The sequence below is a fragment of the Coregonus lavaretus genome (assembly GCF_964263955.1).
Source record: "Coregonus lavaretus genome assembly, contig: HAP1_SCAFFOLD_4049, whole genome shotgun sequence".
Lineage (NCBI taxonomy): Eukaryota > Metazoa > Chordata > Actinopteri > Salmoniformes > Salmonidae > Coregonus > Coregonus lavaretus.
The window spans coordinates 1-26,343 of NW_028164457.1; the positions used below are offsets into that span (position 1 = coordinate 1).

Sequence of the window (26,343 nt, forward strand, 5' to 3'; positions counted from 1 at the left end):
CAAAATGGGGTTTCCCTGCAAGGGCACATTACGTGAGTGTTCGTGTGTCCGTGTCACATGGTAACAGAAGTTCCAGCTGCTTAGTGCCTTATTCACGCAGAAAGAAACAAACGTTAAAGACTGTTCTACAGTCAGATCCGGACCTTTTCATAAAGTGGCTCTGAGCGAGACAGTACTGACCCAGAACAGCACTTAGTGCCACTCTCCCTCTCTGCTGCGGTCAATAGATTCCTCATCACCCTTTTTTAACATTCGGAGAAAAAGAGAGTGCCACAGAGATTGGCAAAAGGTTTCTCCATGTTAAAACACTGCTGATCCAATATCTCTGCAGTATGATGTTATAATTTCACTGACTGCACTAGCAGGATGCTGAGAGACCATTGCCTGCGGTCCTAAAGCGCACTACATTCCGCTTGCAGTGAATGCTTTTTAAATATAGGTAATTAACCGTTATAGTGATGATCAAATCGTCCTGCACTGATATGTAGAGTGCACTGTATTGTACTGGCAGTTTAACAAAAGCTTGCAGCTTTTTAGCAGTGCTGTGGAGCAGAGCACAGACTGGTGGGTTGGTAGAGGGACAGATAGAGGACCAATCACGGTGTCACTGTGTTAATGAAGGAACAAAGGCTCAGACAGCCTCCTGACCCTCACTGATACTGATGCCTCATCAATTCACAGACTCTCTCTCTCTCTCTCTCTCTCTCTCTCTCTCTCTCTCTCTCTCTCTCTCTCTCTCTCTCTCTCTCTCTCTCTCTCTCTTCTCTCTCTCTCTCTCTCTCTCTCTCTCTCTCTCTCTCTCTCTCTCTCTCTCTCTCTCTCTCTCTCTCTCTCTCTCTCTCTCTCTCTCTCTCTCTCTCTCTCTCTCTCTCTCTCTCTCTCTCTCTCTCTCTCTCTCTCTCTCTGTCTCTCTCTCTCTCTCTCTCTGTCTCTCTCTCTCTCTCTCTCTCTCTCGCTCTCGCTCTCTTCTCTCTCTCTCACCTCTAGTTGAGAACATCATGTTGTAGTTTTCTCTGGAACTGCAGGAAGTGTCCGATGGTCAGTTTGTCCTTCAGGTCGGCACCTGAGGGGAGCAGTAAGGAAGGATATTTCTAAAAGAAAGCTGAAGAGACTTTTTGTATTAAATGTGCTATACACATATTGACTGACTGACCGACTGACTGGCTGACTGCCTGGCTGACTGGCTGACCGGCTGACTGGCTGACTGCCTGGCTGACTGACTGACTGACTGGCTGGCTGACTGCCTGGCTGACTGACTGACTGGCTGACCGACTGACTGGCTGACCGACTGACTGGCTGACCGACTGACTGGCTGACTGCCTGGCTGACTGGCTGACCGGCTGACCGGCTGACTGGCTGGCTGGCTGACTGCCTGGCTGACTGGCTGGCTGACCGACTGACTGGCTGACCGACTGACTGGCTGACTGCCTGGCTGACTGGCTGACCGGCTGACTGGCTGACTGACTGACTGGCTGACCGACTGACTGGCTGACTGACTGACTGGCTGACCGGCTGACTGGCTGACTGACTGACTGACTGACTGACTGACCGGCTGACTGACTGACTGGCTGACTGACTGGCTGGCTGACTGACTGACTGCCTGGCTGACCGGCTGACTGGCTGACTGCCTGGCTGACTGACTGGCTGGCTGACTGCCTGGCTGACTGGCTGACTGACTGACTGACTGACCGACTGACTGGCTGACCGACTGACTGGCTGACCGACTGACTGGCTGACTGGCTGACTGACTGGCTGACCGGCTGACTGGCTGACTGACTGACTGGCTGACCGACCGACTGACTGGCTGACTGACTGACCGACTGACTGGCTGACTGACTGGCTGACTGACTGGCTGACTGACTGACCGAAGAAGTATGTGGTGAGAGCAGAGCTGCAGCCGCCAGTCTTCAGGGTGTTACCCGTAGTGGAACGGTCCCGATGACGCATCCCCATACTGGTCTGGGACCTGATGATACTCTGGACCTGGAGAGAGAGTAGGATGTGGGGATAGAGGAGAGAGGGAGGGAAGGAGGAGGGAGAGAGGAGGGGGAGAGAGGGAGGGAGAGAGGGAGGGAGGAGGGGGATAGAGGGAGAGAGGGAGGGAAGGAGGAGGGAGAGAGGGAGGGGATAGAGGGAGAGAGGGAGGAAGGAGGAGGGAGAGAGGAGGGGGATAGAGGGAGAGCGAGACACAGAGACAGACAGAGATCAGACAGAGAGACAGACAGAGAGAGAGAGACAGAATAAAGAGAATGGGGAGGGAGGGAGGGAGGGAGGGAGGGAGAGAGAGAGAGATGGAGGGAGGGAAGGAGAGATAGATGGAGGGAGAGATGGAGGGAGAGATGGATGGAGAGAGAGATGGATGGAGAGATAGAGGGAGGGAGAGAGAGGGAGGGTGAGAGGGAGCGATAGTGGGAGGGTGAGAGGGAGAGAGATGAATAGAGTGAGGGAGGGAGGGGGGGATAGAGGGGGTTCAGAAAGGAAATTGTAATGACGAAATTGACCAGTTGAACCTATTAGTGACCATTTTGGATGTATCAGAGAAGGGTTTTCCATGTCTAGAAATGTACTGTGCATGGATGACTATAACATACTGCTTCTGTACCAGATATTTTATCTCTGAATCACACTGGCTGATCCTTTAACGCAATCAAACGTAATCAAGCTAAATCATTAATCATGTGATTATAAAATCAATGAATTCACAGTTTGACGTTTATAAATGAACTCACTATAAATGAAAAAGAATAAAACAGAGTGAGAAAACTGAAGTGTTGTGACCCAAATGGCACCTTACCCCCTTATATAGTGCACTACTTTTGACCAGAGCCTATGAGTCCTGGTCAAAAGTAGTGCACTATATAGGGAATAGGGTGTACTATCTGAAACCACTCATCCAGGTCCCCTAGGAGAAGGGAAGCTACATCACAGTCTATTGAACACAATGCAGGGCTTACTCTTGTTGTGTGTTTGTGTGTTCTAACCTGTTCAAACTCATCCAGGTCCACCTCTCCGTCCCCGTTCAGGTCAATCATCTTGAAGGCGATCTCAAAGTTCCTCTGGGGCGCTGAGAGAGACACACACAGGGTCAGACCCGTCTCATGATCAGACCTGGGTTCAAATATTACGTGAACTAGCTCAAATACTTGATCATCTCTAGTTTGCCTGGGGTGGCAGATTTGCAGTTCTGTGACTGTTCCATTGGTTCCATTGCACCAGGGCGCACACACACACACAGGCCTTCACTACACAGAACAACATGGGTTATTGGGTTCAGGCCTTCACTACACACAACAACATGGGTTATTGGGTTCAGGCCTTCACTACACAGAACAACATGGGTTATTGGGTTCAGCCTTCACTACACACAACAACATGGGTTATTGGGTTCAGAGCCTTCACTACACACAACAACATGGGTTATTGGGTTCAGGCCTTCACTACACAGAACAACATGGGTTATTGGGTTCAGGCCTTCACTACACACAACATGGGTTATTGGGTTCAGGCCTTCACTACACAGTACTCTCAGATGGCACACTATTGCATTCATTTTTGTTAAGTGTGTGTGATCACTGTGGGAATTGAACCCACAATCTTGGTGTCACAACTCTGTCTGCGCGTGGCATGTGTCAGGTTCAAAGCGAGGCCTGTGTGTGTGTGTGTGTGTGTGTGTGTGTGTGTGTGCGTGCGTGCGTGCGTGTGTGTCAGTCAGGGACTTACTAGAGAGCACAGTAGTGAGGAAGATGTAATCAGAGAAGGAGATGAGACCACACTCTCCCAGTGTGACGAAGATACTGTCCTCATCCGCAAACTTCTCCTCTCCTGGGAAATCTTCTACTCATCATAGAGAGAGAGAGAGCGAGGGATGGAGAGATAGAGAGAGAGGAAGAGGTAGAGAGAGAGAGGTAGAGAGAGAGAGGTAGAGAGAGAGAGAGAGGTAGAGAGAGAGAGAGAGAGAGAGAGAGAGAGGTAGAGAGAGAGAGAGAGAGAGAGAGAGAGAGGTAGAGAGAGAGGTAGAGAGAGAGAGATAGAGTAGGGGAGAGAGAGAGAGGGAGAGAGAGAGAGAGCGAGAGAGCGAGAGAGCGAGAGAGAGAGAGAGAGAGAGAGACGAGAGAGAGCGAGAGAGAGAGAGAGAGAGAGAGAGAGAGAGAGGGAGAGAGAGGGATGGAGAGAGAGAGAGAGAGAGAGAGAGAGAGAGAGACAGAGAGAGGGATGGAGAGAGAGAAGTCAGTCCCATGGTGTGTGCAGGAACCTCCCAGTTCATCAACTGTCTTTTGGTTTTTAGAAATCATATGCATCATGGTGACCACAGAACACTCTTTCAAAATGGGAGGTTCCTATCGTGTGTGAGGGAGCGCCCCATTCACACAACTCCCCCTCTAACACACACTCCTATAGGGATCATCACAAATGCGCTAACAGAGTAAAAACAACCATGCAAAGTGCTACAAACACGTGACACGAAGCCATCCAGGCAGAGGAAGGGAGCAGTGAGGAATCACCCATTATTCAGTGTACAGTACAGTCGATACAGTATAAAGAGTGACCCCAGTGTTTATAATAACGCAAAGACATCACAGAGAAAACATCACACACACACACACACAACTTTCAACAGCAGTGTCTTCCTCTTGATATACAACGGAAAGTATTCATGTTGACACATCGACTCACAAGTGAGAGAATCTCAGATTAAGCCTAGTCTTAGACTATTTTTTAAATTTTAGTGATTTAGCAGACGCTCTTATCCAGAGCGACTTACAGGAGCAATTAGGGTTAAGTGCCTTGCTCAAGGGCACATCGACAGATTTTTCACCTAGTCGGCATCGGGGATTAGAACCAGCGACCTTTCGGTTACTGGCACAACGCTCTTAACCACTAAGCTACCTGCCACCATAAAGACTAAAAGACTAAAATGTACTTTCAATGTAAATGTCTACTGGACCAGGATAAAGATATAGGTTTTATCCTGGTCCAGTATATTGGCCCATAGACTTTCAAACACAGAGGATAACTCTTACAATCATTGACTTATCAATCACACTCCATTATTAAAGTGGAGTAGCCTTTCCTGCAGTGGCTTGACCAAAGCGCCCTCTAGTGGCCTCATGGGTGGAATGTTATTCATATTTTTAATAATTTCATAATTAATAAACATTTATGTATTACAGAAAATCCGGTGTTTCTATGTGAAACAGTTTTGCTATATTTAAAGTATTCTGTGATGTATATCATGTGTAATATAAACTCAAAACTGAATACATTTCAACTCTATATCTGACAACGTACAGGTGTCTTTTTAAGCCCATAACCATGTGTGTGAGGTGTATACTTTTGTTTCAAAGTAGATTTGTTTAAGACTACCAGAAACACTCTGTGACCCTGATTTAGCCCACTGCAGTAAAAGGTTAAAACATACAAAGCACGGTGATACAGTGTGTCTCTAGACTACAGTATAGATCATTCAGTACAGTGTGTCTCTTGACTATACACCACGGAACAGGCCACAGTACAGTGGAGCACAGCTCAAGGACAAAGTTCTCTCTAAAGTGTAAACTATGCTTTCAAAATGAACAACTGGTCCAAAATATTTGAATGACTAAATACTGATTGGGCTTTGAGCTCAGTGCAACACACTGACAGAACACACAGGCCTGTGATCAGGCTATCCAACTAGAGTGGCAGGCCAAATAACTCTCTCTCTCTCTCTCTCTCTCTCTCTCTCTCTCTCTCTCTCTCTCTCTCTCTCTCTCTCTCTCTCTCTCTCTCTCTCTCTCTCTCTCTCTCTCTCTCTCTCTCTCTCTCTCTCTCTCTCTCTCTCTCCTCTCTCTCTCTCTCTCTCTCTCTCTCTCTCTCTCTCTCTCTCTCTCTCTCTCTCTCTCTCTCTCTCTCTCTCTCTCTCTCTCTCTCCTCTCTCTCTCTCTCTCTCTCTCTCTCTCTCTCTCTCTCTCTCTCTCTCCTCTCTCTCTCTCTCTCTCTCTCTCTCTGCTCACTTCCTTACACACACACAGTCACAAGCTCTCCTACACACACAGGCTGTTTAGCACCATTCTCACACTAACAGAAAATACAGTGAAATACAGCCTGTTCTGTTCCATGGAGTCTTCTCTTCTCTCTCTCTCTCTGGAGACTTCACTGTATGGTTCTGTGAGGATGTTGTTAGAACACTCCTCCTCCCTTCATCCTTCCAGCTCTTTCTCTCCCCTGTGGAAGCACAGAGCCAGCCTTTCTCTCCCCTGTGGAAGCACAGAGCCAGCTCTTTCTCTCCCCTGTGGAAGCACAGAGCCAGCTCTTTCTCTCCCCTGTGGAAGCACAGAGCCAGCTCTTTCTCTCCCCTGTGGAAGCACAGAGCCAGCCTTTCTCTCCCCTGTGGAAGCACAGAGCCAGCCTTTCTCTCCCTGTGGAAGCACAGAGCCAGCCTTTCTCTCCCTGTGGAAGCACAGAGCCAGCCTTCTCTCTCCCTGTGGAAGCACAGAGCCAGCCTTTCTCTCCCCTGTGAAGCACAGAGCCAGCTCTTTCTCTCTCCTCTGATACCAACTGGCAGCCTGTGCCATTTCGGCCACAGCCTAACTCTATTCTGATAATATGTCTGTAATAATATTAAAGTGTAATCCGTATTTGGCTCCGGTCAGGCTTGACTCAGGCTCAGCTGAATGTGCTTGGGAGACAAAAGATTATCTGGTTTAGCTGAAATGCTAAGAGGAACTCTAGAGGTTGTACTTATATTAAATACTCACTCGGAGAGTCCTAGTTTATAACCTTCTCCCTAAGCTTTGGCATGCGCCCCAAATGGCGCCCTACTCTTTCTAGTGCACGACTGTTGACCAGGGCACATAGGGCTTCAAAGTAGTGCACTATGTAGGAAATGGGGTGCCATTTGGAACGCAGCTCTGATCTTCAAATGGAGTGAAATCCCAATTGCTGCAGCGCTGGAGTTAATTAAGTTAGTACTGCCTCCAATGTGTTTGATTGTTTGATAGATTTCCATTGGGATCCCCATTAGCTGTTGAAGAAGCAGCATCTATTCTTCCTGGGATCCACACAGAACATGCCAAAATACAGATCACTAATGGAATAACAACAAGAACACTAAAAACACTACAACTAAAAGAACAATACAACGGTTTGAAAAAGAAGAAAATAAAAGAAATGTATTATTATTATCTCAAACATTCATGAATAAATGTTAATGTGTGTGTTAGTGTGTGCACGTTAGAATGTGGGTGTTAGAGTGTGTGTGTGTGTGTGCGTGTGTGTGTGTGTGTGTGTGTGTCTATTCACAGTCCACATTGTTCCTTGAGGTGTTGTTTTATCCGTAAAAAAACAACAACTGATTTCACTGATTGCCTGAGTTACCTGAGGAGGAAGAGAATTCCATGTAGTCATTTCATGGCTCTGTACGGTACTGTATGTCTCCCAGCCTCTGTTCTGAACGTTGGGACTGTGAAGAGAGCCCTGATTGCGTGTCTTGTGGTGTATGTATGGGCTTTTGAGTTGTGTTTTAACTGGATGAACAGACAATTTGGTACTTTCAGCATGTCAATACTTCTTACGAAGACCAGCAGTGATGCAGTCAATCTCTCCTTCACTCTGAACCAGGAGAGACTGACATGCATGTTATTGACATTTGCCCATCCGTGTACATTTGAGGGCCAGACGTGCTGCTCTTTTCTGGGTCAGCTGCGTCTTTTATAGGTCCGTTTTTTGCCGCACCTGACCCATACAACTGGGCAAATTATTCAAGATGTGACAAAACCAGAGCTTGCAGGACTAGCCTGGTTGCATGTAATGTTATAAAGCAGAGCATATCTTTATGACAGACAGACCTCTCCCATCTTTACAACAATAGAATCAATTTGCTTTGACCAATGACAGTTTACAATCTAAATGGAACACCAATAGGTTTAGCCTCTTCTGTTTGCTCAACAGCCACACCATTCATTACCAGATTCAGCGGAGGTCAGGTACCTAGGGAGTGATTGGTACCAAATACAATGCTTTTGGTTTTAGAGATGTTCAGGACCAGTTTATTACTGGCCACCCATTCCAGAACTGACTGCAGCGGTGTTCAGGGTTGCAGTGATTTTCACTAGCTGTGGTTGCTGACATGTATAGTGTTGAATCATCTGTGTTCATAGACACACAGGCTTTGTTTAATGCTAGTGGCAGATCATTAGTAAGAATAGAAAAAACAGTAGAGGGCCAAGAGAGCGGCCTTGTGGAACACCACACTTTACATGTTTAACATTACAGTAGCTTCCCGAGTGGCGCAGTGGTCTAAGGCATCGCAGTGCTAGCTGTGCCACTAGAGATCCTGGTTCGAATCCAGGCTCTGTCGTAGCCGGCCGCGACCGGGAGACCCATAGGGGGCGGCGCACAATTGGCCCAGCGTCGTCCAGGGTAGGGGAGGGAATGGCCGGCAGGGATGTAGCTCAGTTGGTAGAGCATGGCGTTTGCAACGCCAGGGTTGTGGGTTCGATAAAATAATGTATGTGCTAACTGTAAGTCGCTCTGGATAAGAGCGTCTGCTAAATGACTAAAATGTTAATGTAGCTTCCATTAAAGAAAACCCTCTGTGTTCTATTAGATAGATAGCTCAATCTACGAGGTTGAAAAGCCATAAAACACGTTTTTTTCAACAACAGGTTATGGTCAATAATATCAAAGGCTGAACTGAAATATAACAATAAATCGTCTTGTTATGAATTTATTTCAGCCAATCATCAGTTAGTGCAGTGCATGATGAGTGCCCTTCCCTATAAGCGTGCTGAAAGTCAGTTGTTTAAGAGAGGGAGTGAGGAAGAGTAGTTGGAAAAATGGAGAGAGAGTTAGAGAGAAAGATTCAGTGAGTGAGTGAGTGAGTGAGTGAGTGATTGATTGATTGATTGAGTGAGAGAGGGAGAGAGAAGAGAAAGAGAGAGTGTTACGGATACAGGTATCCTGTGTGTGTTTTTGTGTTGTTCCTCTCCTTCTGCCCTAATCACAGGTGTCCTTTGCGTTCCTGATTGGTGGTCGTTGGGGGTGTCCCACCTGTCCGACATCCGTTCGTCTGCTGATTGCCCAGGTGGACCAATCAGTGGACATTCCTCTGCATTGCACCACCTGTTTCTGGTTTTTCAATCACACATCCTATTGTTTTAAAAGCCAGTCAGTTGTGTTTGCTGAGAGAGACTATTTTTCGTTTGTGAGTATGGATACTGTGGTGTCCTGTTTTTTTGTGTCCTCACTCATTTGCTGGTTACTCTGTTTGGTAACTATGTGTGTTTCTGGGAAAAGGGGAATTTAGCAAGTTGCCCTTGGGCGTACATTACCCGTAGGAAGAACATTGTCTAAAAACATTAGTTAGACCTGAGCAGACCACCCACTGTAATCTTTGTATGGTTAGCAGTAGCTTAGCGGTTCTTGCGGCAGGCAAGATCAGTTTAGGGGTGTTTTACACTATTGTTTCATTTCTTGGGTCCTGCTCAGCCCTTTTTCCCAAACCTTTACCGTGTGTTCAAAACAAACATCTTGTGTTTGACGGTAGCTTTTGGTTGTCAGTGTATTTTCTGTTCTCACTGTTTTCCATGTCACAATTCTAATTTGCATGAATTGTGTTACGGGTCTCTTTTCCATCCCCCCTAGACTTTTAAAGCCACGGGGTTCGTAACGAGAGAGAGAAAAAGAGAGAGGAACAACGGAAGCCCCACCCAGAACAGCGAGAAGACCTACATCCAGACCACAGCGCCATCACCCCCACCCCAAGCCCCCCACTTCCGCAAAGAGGGCCTCAACATGAAAGTCGCACATACGCCCAGGCCGTGAGCAGGCAAACAGGCCCAACCCCCACTCTTACACTAGCCCAAGCCAATGGCATGTACCAGATGCTCAGCAGGCTCTGCTCACAATTACTGGTCTGAGGCCAAACCACACGACTAACAACATTGGACATTTTATGGAACACAAAGCCTTCACTTTCTCATCCTGGAATATCCAAGGCCTGAGGTCATCTGCCTTTGGCCTAAAGAGCAGGGACCCGGACTTCACCAATACATACATCGTTTTTCTACAAGAAAAATAGTATAGAGGAGATGGACCCACTGGTTTCCCTCTAGGTTACAGAGAGCTGGTAGTCCCATCCACTAAACTACCAGGAGTGAAACAGGGAAGAGACTCAGGGGGTATGCTAATTTGGTATAGATCAGCCCTAACCCACTCTATTCAATTAGTCAATACAGGAACATTTTACATCTGGTTAGAAATAAATAAGGAAATGATCTCAGCAGAGAAAAATGTCCTCCTGTGTGCTACCTATATCCCCCCAATAGAATCCCCATACTTTAACGATGACAGCTTCACCGTCCTAGAGGGGGAGATCAACCATTTTCAGGCCCAGGGACATGTACTAGTCTGTGGCGACATAAATGCCAGAACTGGAAGAGAACCTGACACCCTCAGCACAGAGGGGGACAAACACCTACCTGGAGGTGACAGCATTCCCTCCCCCATACGCCCCCCTAGACACATCACCGACAACATCACCAACAAAAACTGGGCCACAACTCCTGCAGCTCTGTCGCACGCTGGGTATTTTCATAGTCAATGGTAGGCTTCAAGGGGACTCCTACGGTACGTACACATAGAGCTCATCACTTGATAGCAGTCCTGTAGACACAGACCTCAACCCAGAGTCTCTCAGAGCCCACTGACACCCGTATCAGACCACAGCAAAATCACAGCCTACTAGAACAGAGCAATACTCAACCATGAGCCATCAAAGCCCAACAAACTGCATGCTATTAAGAAATGCTATAGATGGAAGGAAGATATTGAGAAACCTACCAAAGAAAAAATCCCTCCTAGACAACTTCCTGGACAAAATGTTTCCCTGCAATAGTGAAGATGTAAACTTAGCAGTAGAAAGCCTGAACAGTATATTTGCTAACATACACACTTACCCCACCAGACATGCCACCAGGGGTCTTTTCACAGTCCCCAGGTCCAGAACAAATTCAAGGAAACGTACAGTATTATACAGAGCCATGAGTGCATGGATCTCCCTTTAATCTTATATAGCGCAAGTGAAGAGCAAACCTGGTTTAAAAAAACAAATAAAACAACACCTCACGGCACAACGCCTCTCCCACATGTCACCTACTTGTTGTGTGTATGAAAAAATAATGTATGCACTCTGGATAAGAGCGTCTGCTAAATGACTAAAATTAAAAAATGTGTGTATGTGTAACTGATAGATGGGCACACACACTACATGTTAATGTTTTTAAATGTATATAAATTGTAAAGTATTCTGTAATGTCTTTTTCGTTATGTGTCGAACCCCAGAAAGAATAGCTGTTGCCATTGGCGTTCGGCTAATGGGGATCCTAATAAATCAAATCAAATCATATATTTTTCAGAATTCAAACAGAAACCCTAAGAAAATTAACAGCAATGAGAAATGGTTCGAAGAAGAGAGCAAAAACCGAATCTACAACTCTACGGTCTACAACTCCACAGTCTACAACTCTACAGTCTACAACTCTACAACTCTACAGTCTACAACTCTACAGTCTACAACTCTACAGTCTACAACTCTACAGTCTACAACTCTACAACTCTATGGTCTACAACTACAACTCTACGGTCTACAACTCTACGGTCTACAACTCTACAGTATTCAACTCTACGGTCTACAACTCTACGGTATTCAACTCGACGGTCTACAACTCGACGGTCTACAACTCCACAGTCTACAACTCCACAACTCCACGGTCTACAACTCCACGGTCTACAACTCCACGGTCTACAACTCTACAGTCTACAACTCCACTGTCTACAACCTACAACTCTACGGTCTACAACCTACAACTCTACAACTCCACGGTCTACAACTCCACGTTCTACAACTCCACGGTCTACAACTCCACGGTCTACAACTCCACGGTCTACAACTCCACGGTCTACAACTCCACGGTCTACAACTCCACGGTCTACAACTCCACGGTCTACAACTCTACAGTCTACAACTCCACTGTCTACAACCTACAACTCTACGGTCTACAACCTACAACTCTACAACTCCACGGTCTACAACTCCACGGTCTACAACTCCACGGTCTACAACTCCACAGTCTACAACTCCACGGTCTACAACTCCACGGTCTACAACTCTACGGTCTACAACTCCACGGTCTACAACTACAACTCTACGGTCTACAACGCTACGGTCTACAACTCCACGGTCTACAACTCCACGGTCTACAACTCCACGGTCTACAACTACAACTCTACGGTCTACAACCTACAACTCTACGGTCTACAACTCTACGGTATTCAACTCGACGGTCTACAACTCGACGGTCTACAACTCCACGGTCTACAACTCCACGGTCTACAACTCCACGGTCTACAACTCCACGGTCTACAACTCCACGGTCTACAACTCTACAGTCTACAACTCCACTGTCTACAACCTACAACTCTACGGTCTACAACCTACAACTCTACAACTCCACGGTCTACAACTCCACGGTCTACAACTCCACGGTCTACAACTCCACGGTCTACAACTCCACGGTCTACAACTCTACGGTCTACAACTCTACGGTCTACAACTCTACGGTCTACAACTCCACGGTCTATAACTCTACGGTCTACAACTCTACAACTCCACGGTCTACAACTCCACGGTCTACAACTCCACGGTCTACAACTCCACGGTCTACAACTCCACGGTCTACAACTCCACAGTCTACAACTCCACGGTCTACAACTCCACGGTCTACAACTCCACGGTCTACAACTCTACAACTCCACGGTCTACAACTCCACGTCTACAACTCTACAGTCTACAACTCCACGGTCTACAACTCCACGGTCTACAACTCTACGGTCTACAACTCTACGGTCTACAACCTACAACTCTACGGTCTACAACTCTACGGTCTACAACTCCACGTCTACAACTCTACAGTCTACAACTCTACAGTCTACAACTCCACTGTCTACAACCTACAACTCTACGGTCTACAACTCTACGGTCTACAACCTACAACTCTACAACTCCACGGTCTACAACTCTACGGTCTACAACCTAAAACTCTACCGTCTACGGTCTACAAATCCACAGTCTACAACTCCACAGTCTACAACTCCACAGTCTACAACTCCACAACTCCACGGTCTACAACTCCACGGTCTACAACTTCACGGTCTACAACTCCACGGTCTACAACTCCACGGTCTACAACTACAACTCTACAGTATTCAACGCTACGGTATTCAACTCTACGGTCTACAACTCTACGATCTACAACTCTACGGTCTACAACTCCACGGTCTACAACTCCACGGTCTACAACTCCACGGTCTACAACTCTACGGTCTACAACTCCACGGTCTACAACTCCACGTCTACAACACCACGGTCTACAACTCTACAGTCTACAACTCCACTGTTTACAACCTACAACTCTACGGTCTACAACCTACAACTCTACGGTCTACAACCTACAACTCTACAACTCTACAGTCTACAACTCTACAGTCCAACTCTACAGTCTACAACTCTACAGTCTACAACTCTACAGTCTACAACTCTACAGTCTACAACTCTACAGTCTACAACTCTACAACTCTACAGTCTACAACTCCACAGTCTACAACTCCACAGTCTACAACTCCACTGTCTACAACCTACAACTCTACGGTCTACAACCTACAACTCTACGGTCTACAACCTACAACTCTACAACTCTACAGTCTACAACTCTACAGTCTACAACTCCACTGTCTACAACCTACAACTCTACGGTCTACAACTCCACAGTCTACAACTCCACAGTCTACAACTCCACAGTCTACAACTCCACAGTCTACAACTCCACAACTCCACGGTCTACAACTCCACGGTCTACAACTCTACAGTCTACAACTCCACGGTCTACAACTCCACGGTCTACAACTCTACGGTCTACAACTCTACGGTCTACAACCTACAACTCTACGGTCTACAACTCTACGGTCTACAACTCCACGTCTACAACTCTACAGTCTACAACTCTACAGTCTACAACTCCACTGTCTACAACCTACAACTCTACGGTCTACAACTCTACGGTCTACAACCTACAACTCTACAACTCCACGGTCTACAACTCTACGGTCTACAACCTAAAACTCTACCGTCTACGGTCTACAAATCCACAGTCTACAACTCCACAGTCTACAACTCCACAGTCTACAACTCCACAACTCCACGGTCTACAACTCCACGGTCTACAACTTCACGGTCTACAACTCCACGGTCTACAACTCCACGGTCTACAACTACAACTCTACAGTATTCAACGCTACGGTATTCAACTCTACGGTCTACAACTCTACGATCTACAACTCTACGGTCTACAACTCCACGGTCTACAACTCCACGGTCTACAACTCCACGGTCTACAACTCTACGGTCTACAACTCCACGGTCTACAACTCCACGTCTACAACACCACGGTCTACAACTCTACAGTCTACAACTCCACTGTTTACAACCTACAACTCTACGGTCTACAACCTACAACTCTACGGTCTACAACCTACAACTCTACAACTCTACAGTCTACAACTCTACAGTCCAACTCTACAGTCTACAACTCTACAGTCTACAACTCTACAGTCTACAACTCTACAGTCTACAACTCTACAACTCTACAGTCTACAACTCCACAGTCTACAACTCCACAGTCTACAACTCCACTGTCTACAACCTACAACTCTACGGTCTACAACCTACAACTCTACGGTCTACAACCTACAACTCTACAACTCTACAGTCTACAACTCTACAGTCTACAACTCCACTGTCTACAACCTACAACTCTACGGTCTACAACTCCACAGTCTACAACTCCACAGTCTACAACTCCACAGTCTACAACTCCACAGTCTACAACTCCACAACTCCACGGTCTACAACTCCACGGTCTACAACTCCACGGTCTACAACTCTACGGTCTACAACTCCACGTCTACAACTCCACAGTCTACAACTCCACAGTCTACAACTCCACAGTCTACAACTCCACAGTCTACAACTCCACAGTCTACAACTCCACAGTCTACAACTCCACAACTCCACGGTCTACAACTCCACGGTCTACAACTCCACGGTCTACAACTCCACGGTCTACAACTCCACGGTCTACAACTCCACGGTCTACAACTACAACTCTACAACCTACAACTCTACGGTATTCAACTCTACGGTCTACAACTCTACGGTATTCAACTCTACGGTCTACAACTCTACGGTATTCAACTCTACGGTCTACAACTCTACGGTATTCAACTCTACGGTCTACAACTCTACGGTATTCAACTCTACGGTCTACAACTCCACGGTATTCAACTCTACGGTCTACAACTCCACGGTCTACAACTCCACGGTCTACAACTCCACGGTCTACAACTCCAAGTCTACAACTCCACGTCTACAACTCCAAGTCTACAACTCCACGTCTACAACTCTACGGTCTACAACTCTATGGTCTACAACTCCACGGTCTACAACTCCACGGTCTACAACTCTACAGTCTACAACTCTACGGTCTACAACCTACAACTCTACAACTCTACAGTCTACAACTCTACGGTCTACAACTCTACGGTATTCAACTCTACGGTCTACAACTCCACGGTCTACAACTCCACGGTCTACAACTCCACGGTCTACAACTCCAAGTCTACAACTCCACGTCTACAACTCTACGGTCTACAACTCTATGGTCTACAACTCCACGGTCTACAACTCCACGGTCTACAACTCCACGGTCTACAACTCTACGGTCTACAACTCTACGGTCTACAACCTACAACTCTACAACTCTACAGTCTACAACTCCACAACTCCACGGTCTACAACTCCACGGTCTACAACTCCACGGTCTACAACTCCACGGTCTACAACTCCACGGTCTACAACTACAACTCTACGGTCTACAACTACAACTCTACAACTACAACTCTACGGTATTCAACTCTACGGTCTACAACTCCACGGTCTACAACTCCACGGTCTACAACTCCACGGTCTACAACTCTACAGTCTACAACTCCACGGTCTACAACTCCACGGTCTACAACTCCACGGTCTACAACTCTACGGTCTACAACTCTACGGTCTACAACTCTACGGTCTACAACTCCACGGTCTACAACTCCACGGTCTACAACCTACAACTCTACAACTCTACAGTCTACAACTCTACAGTCTACAACTCTACAGTCTACAACTCCACAACTCCACGGTCTACAACTCCACGGTCTACAACTCCACGGTCTACAACTACAACTCTACAACCTACAACTCTACGGTATTCAACTCTACGGTCTACAACTCTACGGTATTCAACTCTACGGTCTACAACTCTACGGTATTCAACTCTACGGTCTACAACTCTACGGTATTCAACTCTACGGTCTACAACTCCACGGTATTCAACTCTACGGTCTACAACTCCACGGTCTACAACTCCACGGTCTACAACTCCACGGTCTACAACTCCACGGTCTACAACTCCAAGTCTACAACTCCACGTCTACAACTCCAAGTCTACAACTCCACGTCTACAACTCTACGGTCTACAACTCTATGGTCTACAACTCCACGGTCTACAACTCCACGGTCTACAACTCCACGGTCTACAACTCTACAGTCTACAACTTTACGGTCTACAACCTACAACTCTACAACTCTACAGTCTACAACTCTACGGTCTACAACTCTACGGTCTACAACTCTACGGTCTACAACTCCACGGTCTACAACTCCACGGTCTACAACTCCACGGTCTACAACTCCAAGTCTACAACTCCACGTCTACAACTCTACGGTCTACAACTCTATGGTCTACAACTCCACGGTCTACAACTCCACGGTCTACAACTCCACGGTCTACAACTCCACGGTCTACAACTCTACAGTCTACAACTCTACGGTCTACAACCTACAACTCTACAACTCTACAGTCTACAACTCCACAACTCCACGGTCTACAACTCCACGGTCTACAACTCCACGGTCTACAACTCCACGGTCTACAACTCCACGGTCTACAACTCCACGGTCTACAACTACAACTCTACGGTCTACAACTACAACTCTACAACTACAACTCTACGGTATTCAACTCTACGGTCTACAACTCCACGGTCTACAACTCCACGTCTACAACTCCACGGTCTACAACTCCACGGTCTACAACTCTATGGTCTACAACTCCACGGTCTACAACTCCACGGTCTACAACTCCACGGTCTACAACTCTACGGTCTACAACTCTACGGTCTACAACTCCACGGTCTACAACTCCACGGTCTACAACCTACAACTCTACAACTCTACAGTCTACAACTCTACAGTCTACAACTCTACAGTCTACAACTCTACAGTCTACAACTCTACAGTCTACAACTCCACAACTCCACGGTCTACAACTCTACGGTCTACAACTCTACGGTCTACAACTCTACAACTCCACGGTCTACAACTCCACGGTCTACAACTCCACGGTCTACAACTCCACGGTCTACAACTCCACGGTCTACAACTCTATGGTCTACAACTCTACAACTCCACGGTCTACAACTCTACAGTCTACAACTCCACGGTCTACAACTCTACGGTCTACAACCTACAACTCTACAACTCTATGGTCTACAACTCTACGGTCTACAACTCCACGTCTACAACTCCACGTCTACAACTCCACGTCTACAACTCTACAGTCTACAACTCCACTGTCTACAACCTACAACTCTACGGTCTACAACTCTACGGTCTACAACCTACAACTCTACGGTCTACAACTCTACGGTCTACAACCTAAAACTCTACGGTCTACAACTCCACAGTCTACATCTCCACAGTCTACAACTCCACAACTCCACGGTCTACAACTCCACGGTCTACAACTCTACGGTCTACAACTCTACGGTCTACAACTCTACGGTCTACAACTCTACAACTCCACGGTCTACAACTCTACGGTCTACAACTCTACGGTCTACAACTCTACAGTCTACAACTCTACAACTCTACAGTCTACAACTCTACGGTCTACAACTCCACGTCTACAACTCTACAGTCTACAACTCAACTGTCTACAACCTACAACTCTACGGTCTACAACCTACAACTCTACAACTCCACGGTCTACAACTCTACGGTCTACAACCTACAACTCTACGGTCTACAACTCTACAGTCTACAACTCTACAGTCTACAACTCCACTGTCTACAACCTACAACTCTACGGTCTACAACTCTACAACTCCACGGTCTACAACTCTACGGTCTACAACCTACAACTCTACAACTCCACGGTCTACAACTCTACGGTCTACAACCTACAACTCTACAACTCTACGGTCTACAAATCTACAGTCTACAAATCTACAGTCTACAACTCCACAGTCTACAACTCCACAGTCTAGAACTCCACAACTCCACGGTCTACAACTCTACGGTCTACAACTCCACTGTCTACAACTCCACAACTCCACGGTCTACAACTCCACGGTCTACAACTCCACGGTCTACAACTCCACGGTCTACAACTCCACGGTCTACAACTCCACGGTCTACAACTCCACGGTCTACAACTCCACGGTCTACAACTCCACGGTCTACAACTCCACGGTCTACAACTCCACGGTCTACAACTCCACGGTCTACAACTCCACGGTCTACAACTCCACGGTCTACAACTCCACGGTCTACAACTCCACGGTCTACAACTCTACGGTCTACAACTCTACGGTCTACAACTCCACGGTCTACAACTCCACGTCTACAACTCCACGTCTACAACTCCACGTCTACAACTCCACGTCTACAACTCCACGTCTACAACTCCACGTCTACAACTCCACGGTCTACAACTCTACGGTCTACAACTCTACGGTCTACAACTCTACGGTCTACAACTCCACGGTCTACAACTCTACAACTCTACGGTCTACAACTCTACAACTCTACAGTCTACAACTCTACAACTCTACAGTCTACAACTCTACGGTCTACAACTCTACGGTCTACAACTCTACGGTCTACAACTCTACAACTCTACGGTCTACAACTCTACGGTCTACAACTCTACGGTCTACAACTCTACGGTCTACAACTCTACGGTCTACAACTCTACAACTCTACAACTCCACGGTCTACAACTCTACAACTCTTCCAAAGCAGGTCAAATACCAGACTAGCAAAAGGCAAGCTAGTATATTTATGGTTCTGTTTCAGGATGAGATCAGTTCTGGTTTTCTCTGTCAGTGTGCGTGTGTGTGTGCGTGTATGCATGTTTTCTCTACAGTGTATTGTCCTCTGGGCTCAGCAATACAGAGAATAGAGAGATGGCTGATTTATTCTGGGCTATGTGTGAATGTGTGTGTCTGCGCTGTCTGCCTGGCTCGGAACATGAAAGACCAGCCTGTCGGGCTGTGTGGAAAAGAGTGTGAGTGTGTTGCTAGGCTATTCCTGAATGCTCTCATCTTCAAGGCACAAAGAGACTCTCCTGGGTTCTGACTGTCTGAGCCACAACAGACCTGCACCCGATGCAGTGTGTATCCACACAGACAGAAAGGAGAGAGAGATGGAGAGAGAGAGAGAGAGAGAGAGGTGTAGAGAGAGAGTCCATTATAATCCAGTGAAATGGATCTGAGTAGTTATGTGTCTTTGTGCAGGCTGTCCTGTCTGTGTGGTGAGGGGGAGTCTATGCGGTGTGGGGGAGTTTCTGTGGTGTGGGGGAGTCTCTGTGGTGTTGGGGTAACTATGGAATGAGAGACATTTTGAGATATGGGGAATCCAACAGATAGAACATTGACAGATGTGGAGTCTAAAGAGAAATCATTTAAAAAGGACCTGATTGGCTTATTGTAGGGAGCCCCAGGTAGAGACAGCCAGTCATAGAATGCTGGTTCTGAACATACAGATTTAAAGGTAGACTCAGGGAAATGAGGTAGACACGAGCAGCACCGCAAGATATTGAGATGAGCGAGTAGCAAGACTTCGCTCTCACACTGTCACACAGATATTACTGGCTGAAAGCTCTGATGGTTCTGATATTACAGATATTACTGGCTGAAAGCTCTGATCGCGTTGATATTACAGATATTACTGGCTGAAAGCTCTGATGGTTCTGATATTACAGATATTACTGGCTGAAAGCTCTGATGGTTCTGATATTACAGATATTACTGGCTGAAAGCTCTGATGGTTCTGATATTACTGGCTGAAAGCTCTGATCGCGTTGATATTACAGATATTACTGTCTGAAAGCTCTGATTGTTCTGATATTACAGATATTACTGGCTGAAAGCTCTGATCGCGTTGATATTACAGATATTACTGGCTGAAAGCTCTGATGGTTCTGATATTAAAGATATTACTGGCTGAAAGCTCTGATGGTTCTGATATTACAGATATTACTGTCTGAAAGCTCTGATGGTTTTGATATTACAGATATTACTGGCTGAAAGCTCTGATCGCGTTGATATTACAGATATTACTGGCTGAAAGCTCTGATCGCGTTGATATTACAGATATTACTGGCTGAAAGCTCTGATGGTTCTGATATTAAAGATATTACTGGCTGAAAGCTCTGATGGTTCTGATATTACAGATATTACTGTCTGAAAGCTCTGATGGTTTTGATATTACAGATATTACTGGCTGAAAGCTCTGATCGCGTTGATATTACAGATATTACTGGCTGAAAGCTCTGATGGTTCTGATATTAAAGATATTACTGGCTGAAAGCTCTGATGGTTCTGATATTACAGATATTACTGGCTGAAAGCTCTGATTGTTCTGATATTACAGATATTACTGGCTGAAAGCTCTGATCGCGTTGATATTACAGATATTACTGGCTGAAAGCTCTGATCGCGTTGATATTACAGATATTACTGGCTGAAAGCTCTGATGGTTCTGATATTAAAGATATTACTGGCTGAAAGCTCTGATGGTTCTGATATTACAGATATTACTGTCTGAAAGCTCTGATGGTTTTGATATTACAGATATTACTGGCTGAAAGCTCTGATCGCGTTGATATTACAGATATTACTGGCTGAAAGCTCTGATGGTTCTGATATTAAAGATATTACTGGCTGAAAGCTCTGATGGTTCTGATATTACAGATATTACTGGCTGAAAGCTCTGATGGTTCTGATATTAAAGATATTACTGGCTGAAAGCTCTGATGGTTCTGATATTACAGATATTACTGGCTGAAAGCTCTGATGGTTCTGATATTACAGATATAACTGGCTGAAAGCTCTGATGGTTCTGATATTACAGATATTACTGGCTGAAACCTCTGATGGTTCTGATATTACAGATATTACTGGCTGAAAGCTCTGATGGTTCTGATATTACAGATATTACTGGCTGAAAGCTCTGAGAGCGTTGATATTACAGATATTACTGGCTGAAAGCTCTGATGGTTCTGATATTACAGATATTACTGGCTGAAAGCTCTGATGGTTCTGATATTACAGATATTACTGGTTGAAAGCTCTGATATTACAGATATTACTGGCTGAAAGCTCTGATGGTTCTGATATTACTGGCTGAAAGCTCTGAGAGCGTTGATATTACAGATATTACTGGCTGAAAGCTCTGAGAGCGTTGATATTACTGGCTGAAAGCTCTGATGGTTCTGATATTACAGATATTACTGGCTGAAAGCTCTGATCGCGTTGATATTACAGATATTACTGGCTGAAAGCTCTGAGAGCGTTGATATTACAGATATTACTGGCTGAAATCTCTGATCGCGTTGATATTACAGATATTACTGGCTGAAAGCTCTGATGGTTCTGATATTACAGATATTACTGGCTGAAAGCTCTGATGGTTCTGATATTACAGATATTACTGTCTGAAAGCTCTGATGGTTCTGATATTACAGATATTACTGGCTGAAAGCTCTGATGGTTCTGATATTACAGATATTACTGTCTGAAAGCTCTGATGGTTCTGATATTACAGATATTACTGGCTGAAAGCTCTGATGGTTCTGATATTACAGATATTACTGGGTGAAATCTCTGATCGCGTTGATATTACAGATATTACTGGCTGAAAGCACTGGTGGTTCTGATATTACTGGCTGAAAGCTCTGATGGTTCTGATATTACAGATATTACTGTCTGAAAGCTCTGATGGTTCTGATATTACAGATATTACTGGCTGAAAGCTCTGATGGTTCTGATATTACAGATATTACTGGCTGAAAGCTCTGAGAGCGTTGATATATTACTGGCTGAAAGCTCTGATGGTTCTGATATTACAGATATTACTGGCTGAAAGCTCTGATCGCGTTGATATTACAGATATTACTGGCTGAAAGCTCTGATGGTTCTGATATTACAGATATTACTGGCTGAAAGCTCTGATCGCGTTGATATTACATATATTACTGGCTGAAAGCTCTGATGGTTCTGATATTACAGATATTACTGGGTGAAATCTCTGATCGCGTTGATATTACAGATATTACTGGCTGAAAGCACTGGTGGTTCTGATATTACTGGCTGAAAGCTCTGATGGTTCTGATATTACAGATATTACTGTCTGAAAGCTCTGATGGTTCTGATATTACAGATATTACTGGCTGAAAGCTCTGATGGTTCTGATATTACAGATATTACTGGCTGAAAGCTCTGAGAGCGTTGATATATTACTGGCTGAAAGCTCTGATGGTTCTGATATTACAGATATTACTGGCTGAAAGCTCTGATCGCGTTGATATTACAGATATTACTGGCTGAAAGCTCTGATGGTTCTGATATTACAGATATTACTGGCTGAAAGCTCTGATCGCGTTGATATTACATATATTACTGGCTGAAAGCTCTGATGGTTCTGATATTACAGATATTACTGGCTGAAAGTTCTGACGGTTCTGATATTACAGATATAACTGGTTGAAAGCTCTGATGGTTCTGATATTACAGATATTACTGGCTGAAAGCTCTGACGGTTCTGATATTACAGATATAACTGGTTGAAAGCTCTGATGGTTCTGATATTACAGATATTACTGGCTGAAAGCTCTGACGGTTCTGATATTACAGATATAACTGGTTGAAAGCTCTGATGGTTCTGATATTACAGATATTACTGGCTGAAAGCTCTGATGGTTCTGATATTACAGATATAACTGGCTGAAAGCTCTGATGGTTCTGATATTACAGATATTACTGGCTGAAAGCTCTGATGGTTCTGATATTACAGATATTACTGGCTGAAAGCTCTGATGGTTCTGATATTACTGGCTGAAAGCTCTGATCGCGTTGATATTACAGATATTACTGGCTGAAAGCTCTGATGGTTCTGATATTACAGATATTACTGGCTGAAAGCTCTGATCGCGTTGATCTTACAGATATTACTGGCTGAAAGCTCTGATGGTTCTGATATTACAGATTTTACTGGCTGAAAGCTCTGATCGCGTTGATATTACAGATATTACTGGCTGAAAGCTCTGATGGTTCTGATATTACAGATATTACTGGCTGAAAGCTTTGATGGTTCTGATATTACAGATATTACTGTCTGAAAGCTCTGATGGTTCTGATATTACAGATATTGCTGGCTGAAAGCTCTGATGGTTCTGATATTACAGATATTACTGGCTGAAAGCTCTGATCGCGTTGATATTACAGATATTACTGGCAGAAAGCTCTGATGGTTCTGATATTACAGATATTACTGGCTGAAAGCTCTGAGAGCGTTGATATTACAGATATTACTGGCTGAAAGCTCTGATCGCGTTGATATTACTGGCTGAAAGCTCTGATGGTTCTGATATTACAGATATTACTGGCTGAAAGCTCTGATGGTTCTGATATTACAGATATTACTGGTTGAAAGCTCTGATGGTTCTGATATTACTGGCTGAAAGCTCTGATCGCGTTGATATTACAGATATTACTGGCTGAAAGCTCTGATGGTTCTGATATTACAGATATTACTGGCTGAAATCTCTGATCGCGTTGATATTACAGATATTACTGGCTGAAAGCTCTGATGGTTCTGATATTACAGATATTACTGGCTGAAAGCTCTGATGGTTCTGATATTACAGATATTACTGGCTGAAAGCTCTGATGGTTCTGATATTACAGATATTACTGGCTGAAAGCTCTGAGAGCGTTGATATTACAGATATTACTGGCTGAAAGCTCTGATGGTTCTGATATTACAGATATTACTGTCTGAAAGCTCTGATGGTTCTGATATTACAGATATTACTGGCTGAAAGCTCTGATCGCGTTGATATTACAGATATTACTGGCTGAAAGCTCTGATTCGCGTTGATATTACAGATATTACTGGCTGAAAGCTCTGATGGTTCTGATATTACAGATATTACTGGCTGAAAGCTCTGACGGTTCTGATATTACAGATATAACTGGTTGAAAGCTCTGATGGTTCTGATATTAAAGATATTACTGGATGAAAGCTCTGATCGCGTTGATATTACAGATATTACTGGCTGAAAGCTCTGATGGTTCTGATATTACAGATATTACTGGCTGAAAGCTCTGAGAGTGTTGATATTACATATATTACTGGCTGAAAGCTCTGATCGCGTTGATATTACTGGCTGAAAGCTCTGATGGTTCTGATATTACAGATATTACTGGCTGAAAGCTCTGATGGTTCTGATATTAAAGATATTACTGGTTGAAAGCTCTGATGGTTCTGATATTACTGGCTGAAAGCTCTGATTGCGTTGATATTACAGATATTACTGGCTGAAAGCTCTGATGGTTCTGATATTACAGATATTACTGGCTGAAATCTCTGATCGCGTTGATATTACAGATATTACTGGCTGAAAGCTCTGATGATTCTGATATTACAGATATTACTGGCTGAAAGCTCTGATGGTTCTGATATTACAGATATTACTGGCTGAAAGCTCTGATGGTTCTGATATTACAGATATTACTGGCTGAAAGCTCTGAGAGCGTTGATATTACAGATATTACTGGCTGAAAGCTCTGATTCGCGTTGATATTACAGATATTACTGGCTGAAAGCTCTGATTCGCGTTGATATTACAGATATTACTGGCTGAAAGCTCTGATGGTTCTGATATTACAGATATTACTGGCTGAAAGCTCTGATGGTTCTGATATTACAGATATTACTGGCTGAAAGCTCTGATCGCGTTGATATTACAGATATTACTGGCTGAAAGCTCTGATGGTTCTGATATTACAGATATTACTGGCTGAAAGCTCTGATCGCGTTGATATTACAGATACTACTGGCTGAAAGCTCTGATTCGCGTTGATATTACAGATATTACTGGCTGAAAGCTCTGATTCGCGTTGATATTACAGATATTACTGGCTGAAAGCTCTGATTCGCGTTGATATTACAGATATTACTGGCTGAAAGCTCTGATGGTTCTGATATTACAGATATTACTGGTTGAAAGCTCTGATGGTTCTGATATTACAGATATTACTGGCTGAAAGCTCTGATCGCGTTGATATTACAGATATTACTGGCTGAAAGCTCTGATGGTTCTGATATTACAGATATTACTGGCTGAAAGCTCTGATAGCGTTGATATTACATATATTACTGGCTGAAAGCTCTGATCGCGTTGATATTACTGGCTGAAAGCTCTGATGGTTCTGATATTACAGATATTACTGGCTGAAAGCTCTGATGGTTCTGATATTACAGATATTACTGGTTGAAAGCTCTGATGGTTCTGATATTACTGGCTGAAAGCTCTGATCGCGTTGATATTACAGATATTACTGGCTGAAAGCTCTGATGGTTCTGATATTACAGATATTACTGGCTGAAAGCTCTGATGGTTCTGATATTACAGATATTACTGGCTGAAAGCTCTGATGGTTCTGATATTACAGATATTACTGGCTGAAATCTCTGATCGCGTTGATATTACAGATATTACTGGCTGAAAGCTCTGATGGTTCTGATATTACAGATATTACTGGCTGAAAGCTCTGATGGTTCTGATATTACAGATATTACTGGCTGAAAGCTCTGATGGTTCTGATATTACAGATATTACTGGCTGAAAGCTCTGAGAGCGTTGATATTACAGATATTACTGGCTGAAAGCTCTGATGGTTCTGATATTACAGATATTACTGTCTGAAAGCTCTGATGGTTCTGATATTACAGATATTACTGTCTGAAAGCTCTGATGGTTCTGATATTACAGATATTACTGTCTGAAAGCTCTGATGGTTCTGATATTACATATATTACTGTCTGAAAGCTCTGATGGTTCTGATATTACAGATATT

At 44.7% G+C, this 26,343-nt stretch overlaps 1 protein-coding gene across 1 annotated transcript in view; it reads right to left on the reverse strand.

The window, feature by feature from the left end:
• Nucleotides 1-983: 983 nt before the first annotated feature.
• The window catches only part of LOC311117011 (calcium uptake protein 1, mitochondrial-like), a gene marked incomplete at its 3' end in the record, with an annotated part of 43,890 nt that continues 18,530 nt past the window's right edge, over nt 984-26,343 (reverse strand). The window contains exons 3-6 of the mRNA XM_084192016.1: nt 3,721-3,834; nt 2,982-3,064; nt 1,866-1,983; nt 984-1,063 (exon numbers count right to left, since the gene is read on the reverse strand). Of these exons, the coding sequence (XP_084048142.1) occupies nt 984-1,063; nt 1,866-1,983; nt 2,982-3,032 (249 nt within the window). The 5' untranslated portion in view covers nt 3,033-3,064; nt 3,721-3,834. The remainder of the gene's footprint in view (nt 1,064-1,865; nt 1,984-2,981; nt 3,065-3,720; nt 3,835-26,343) is intronic.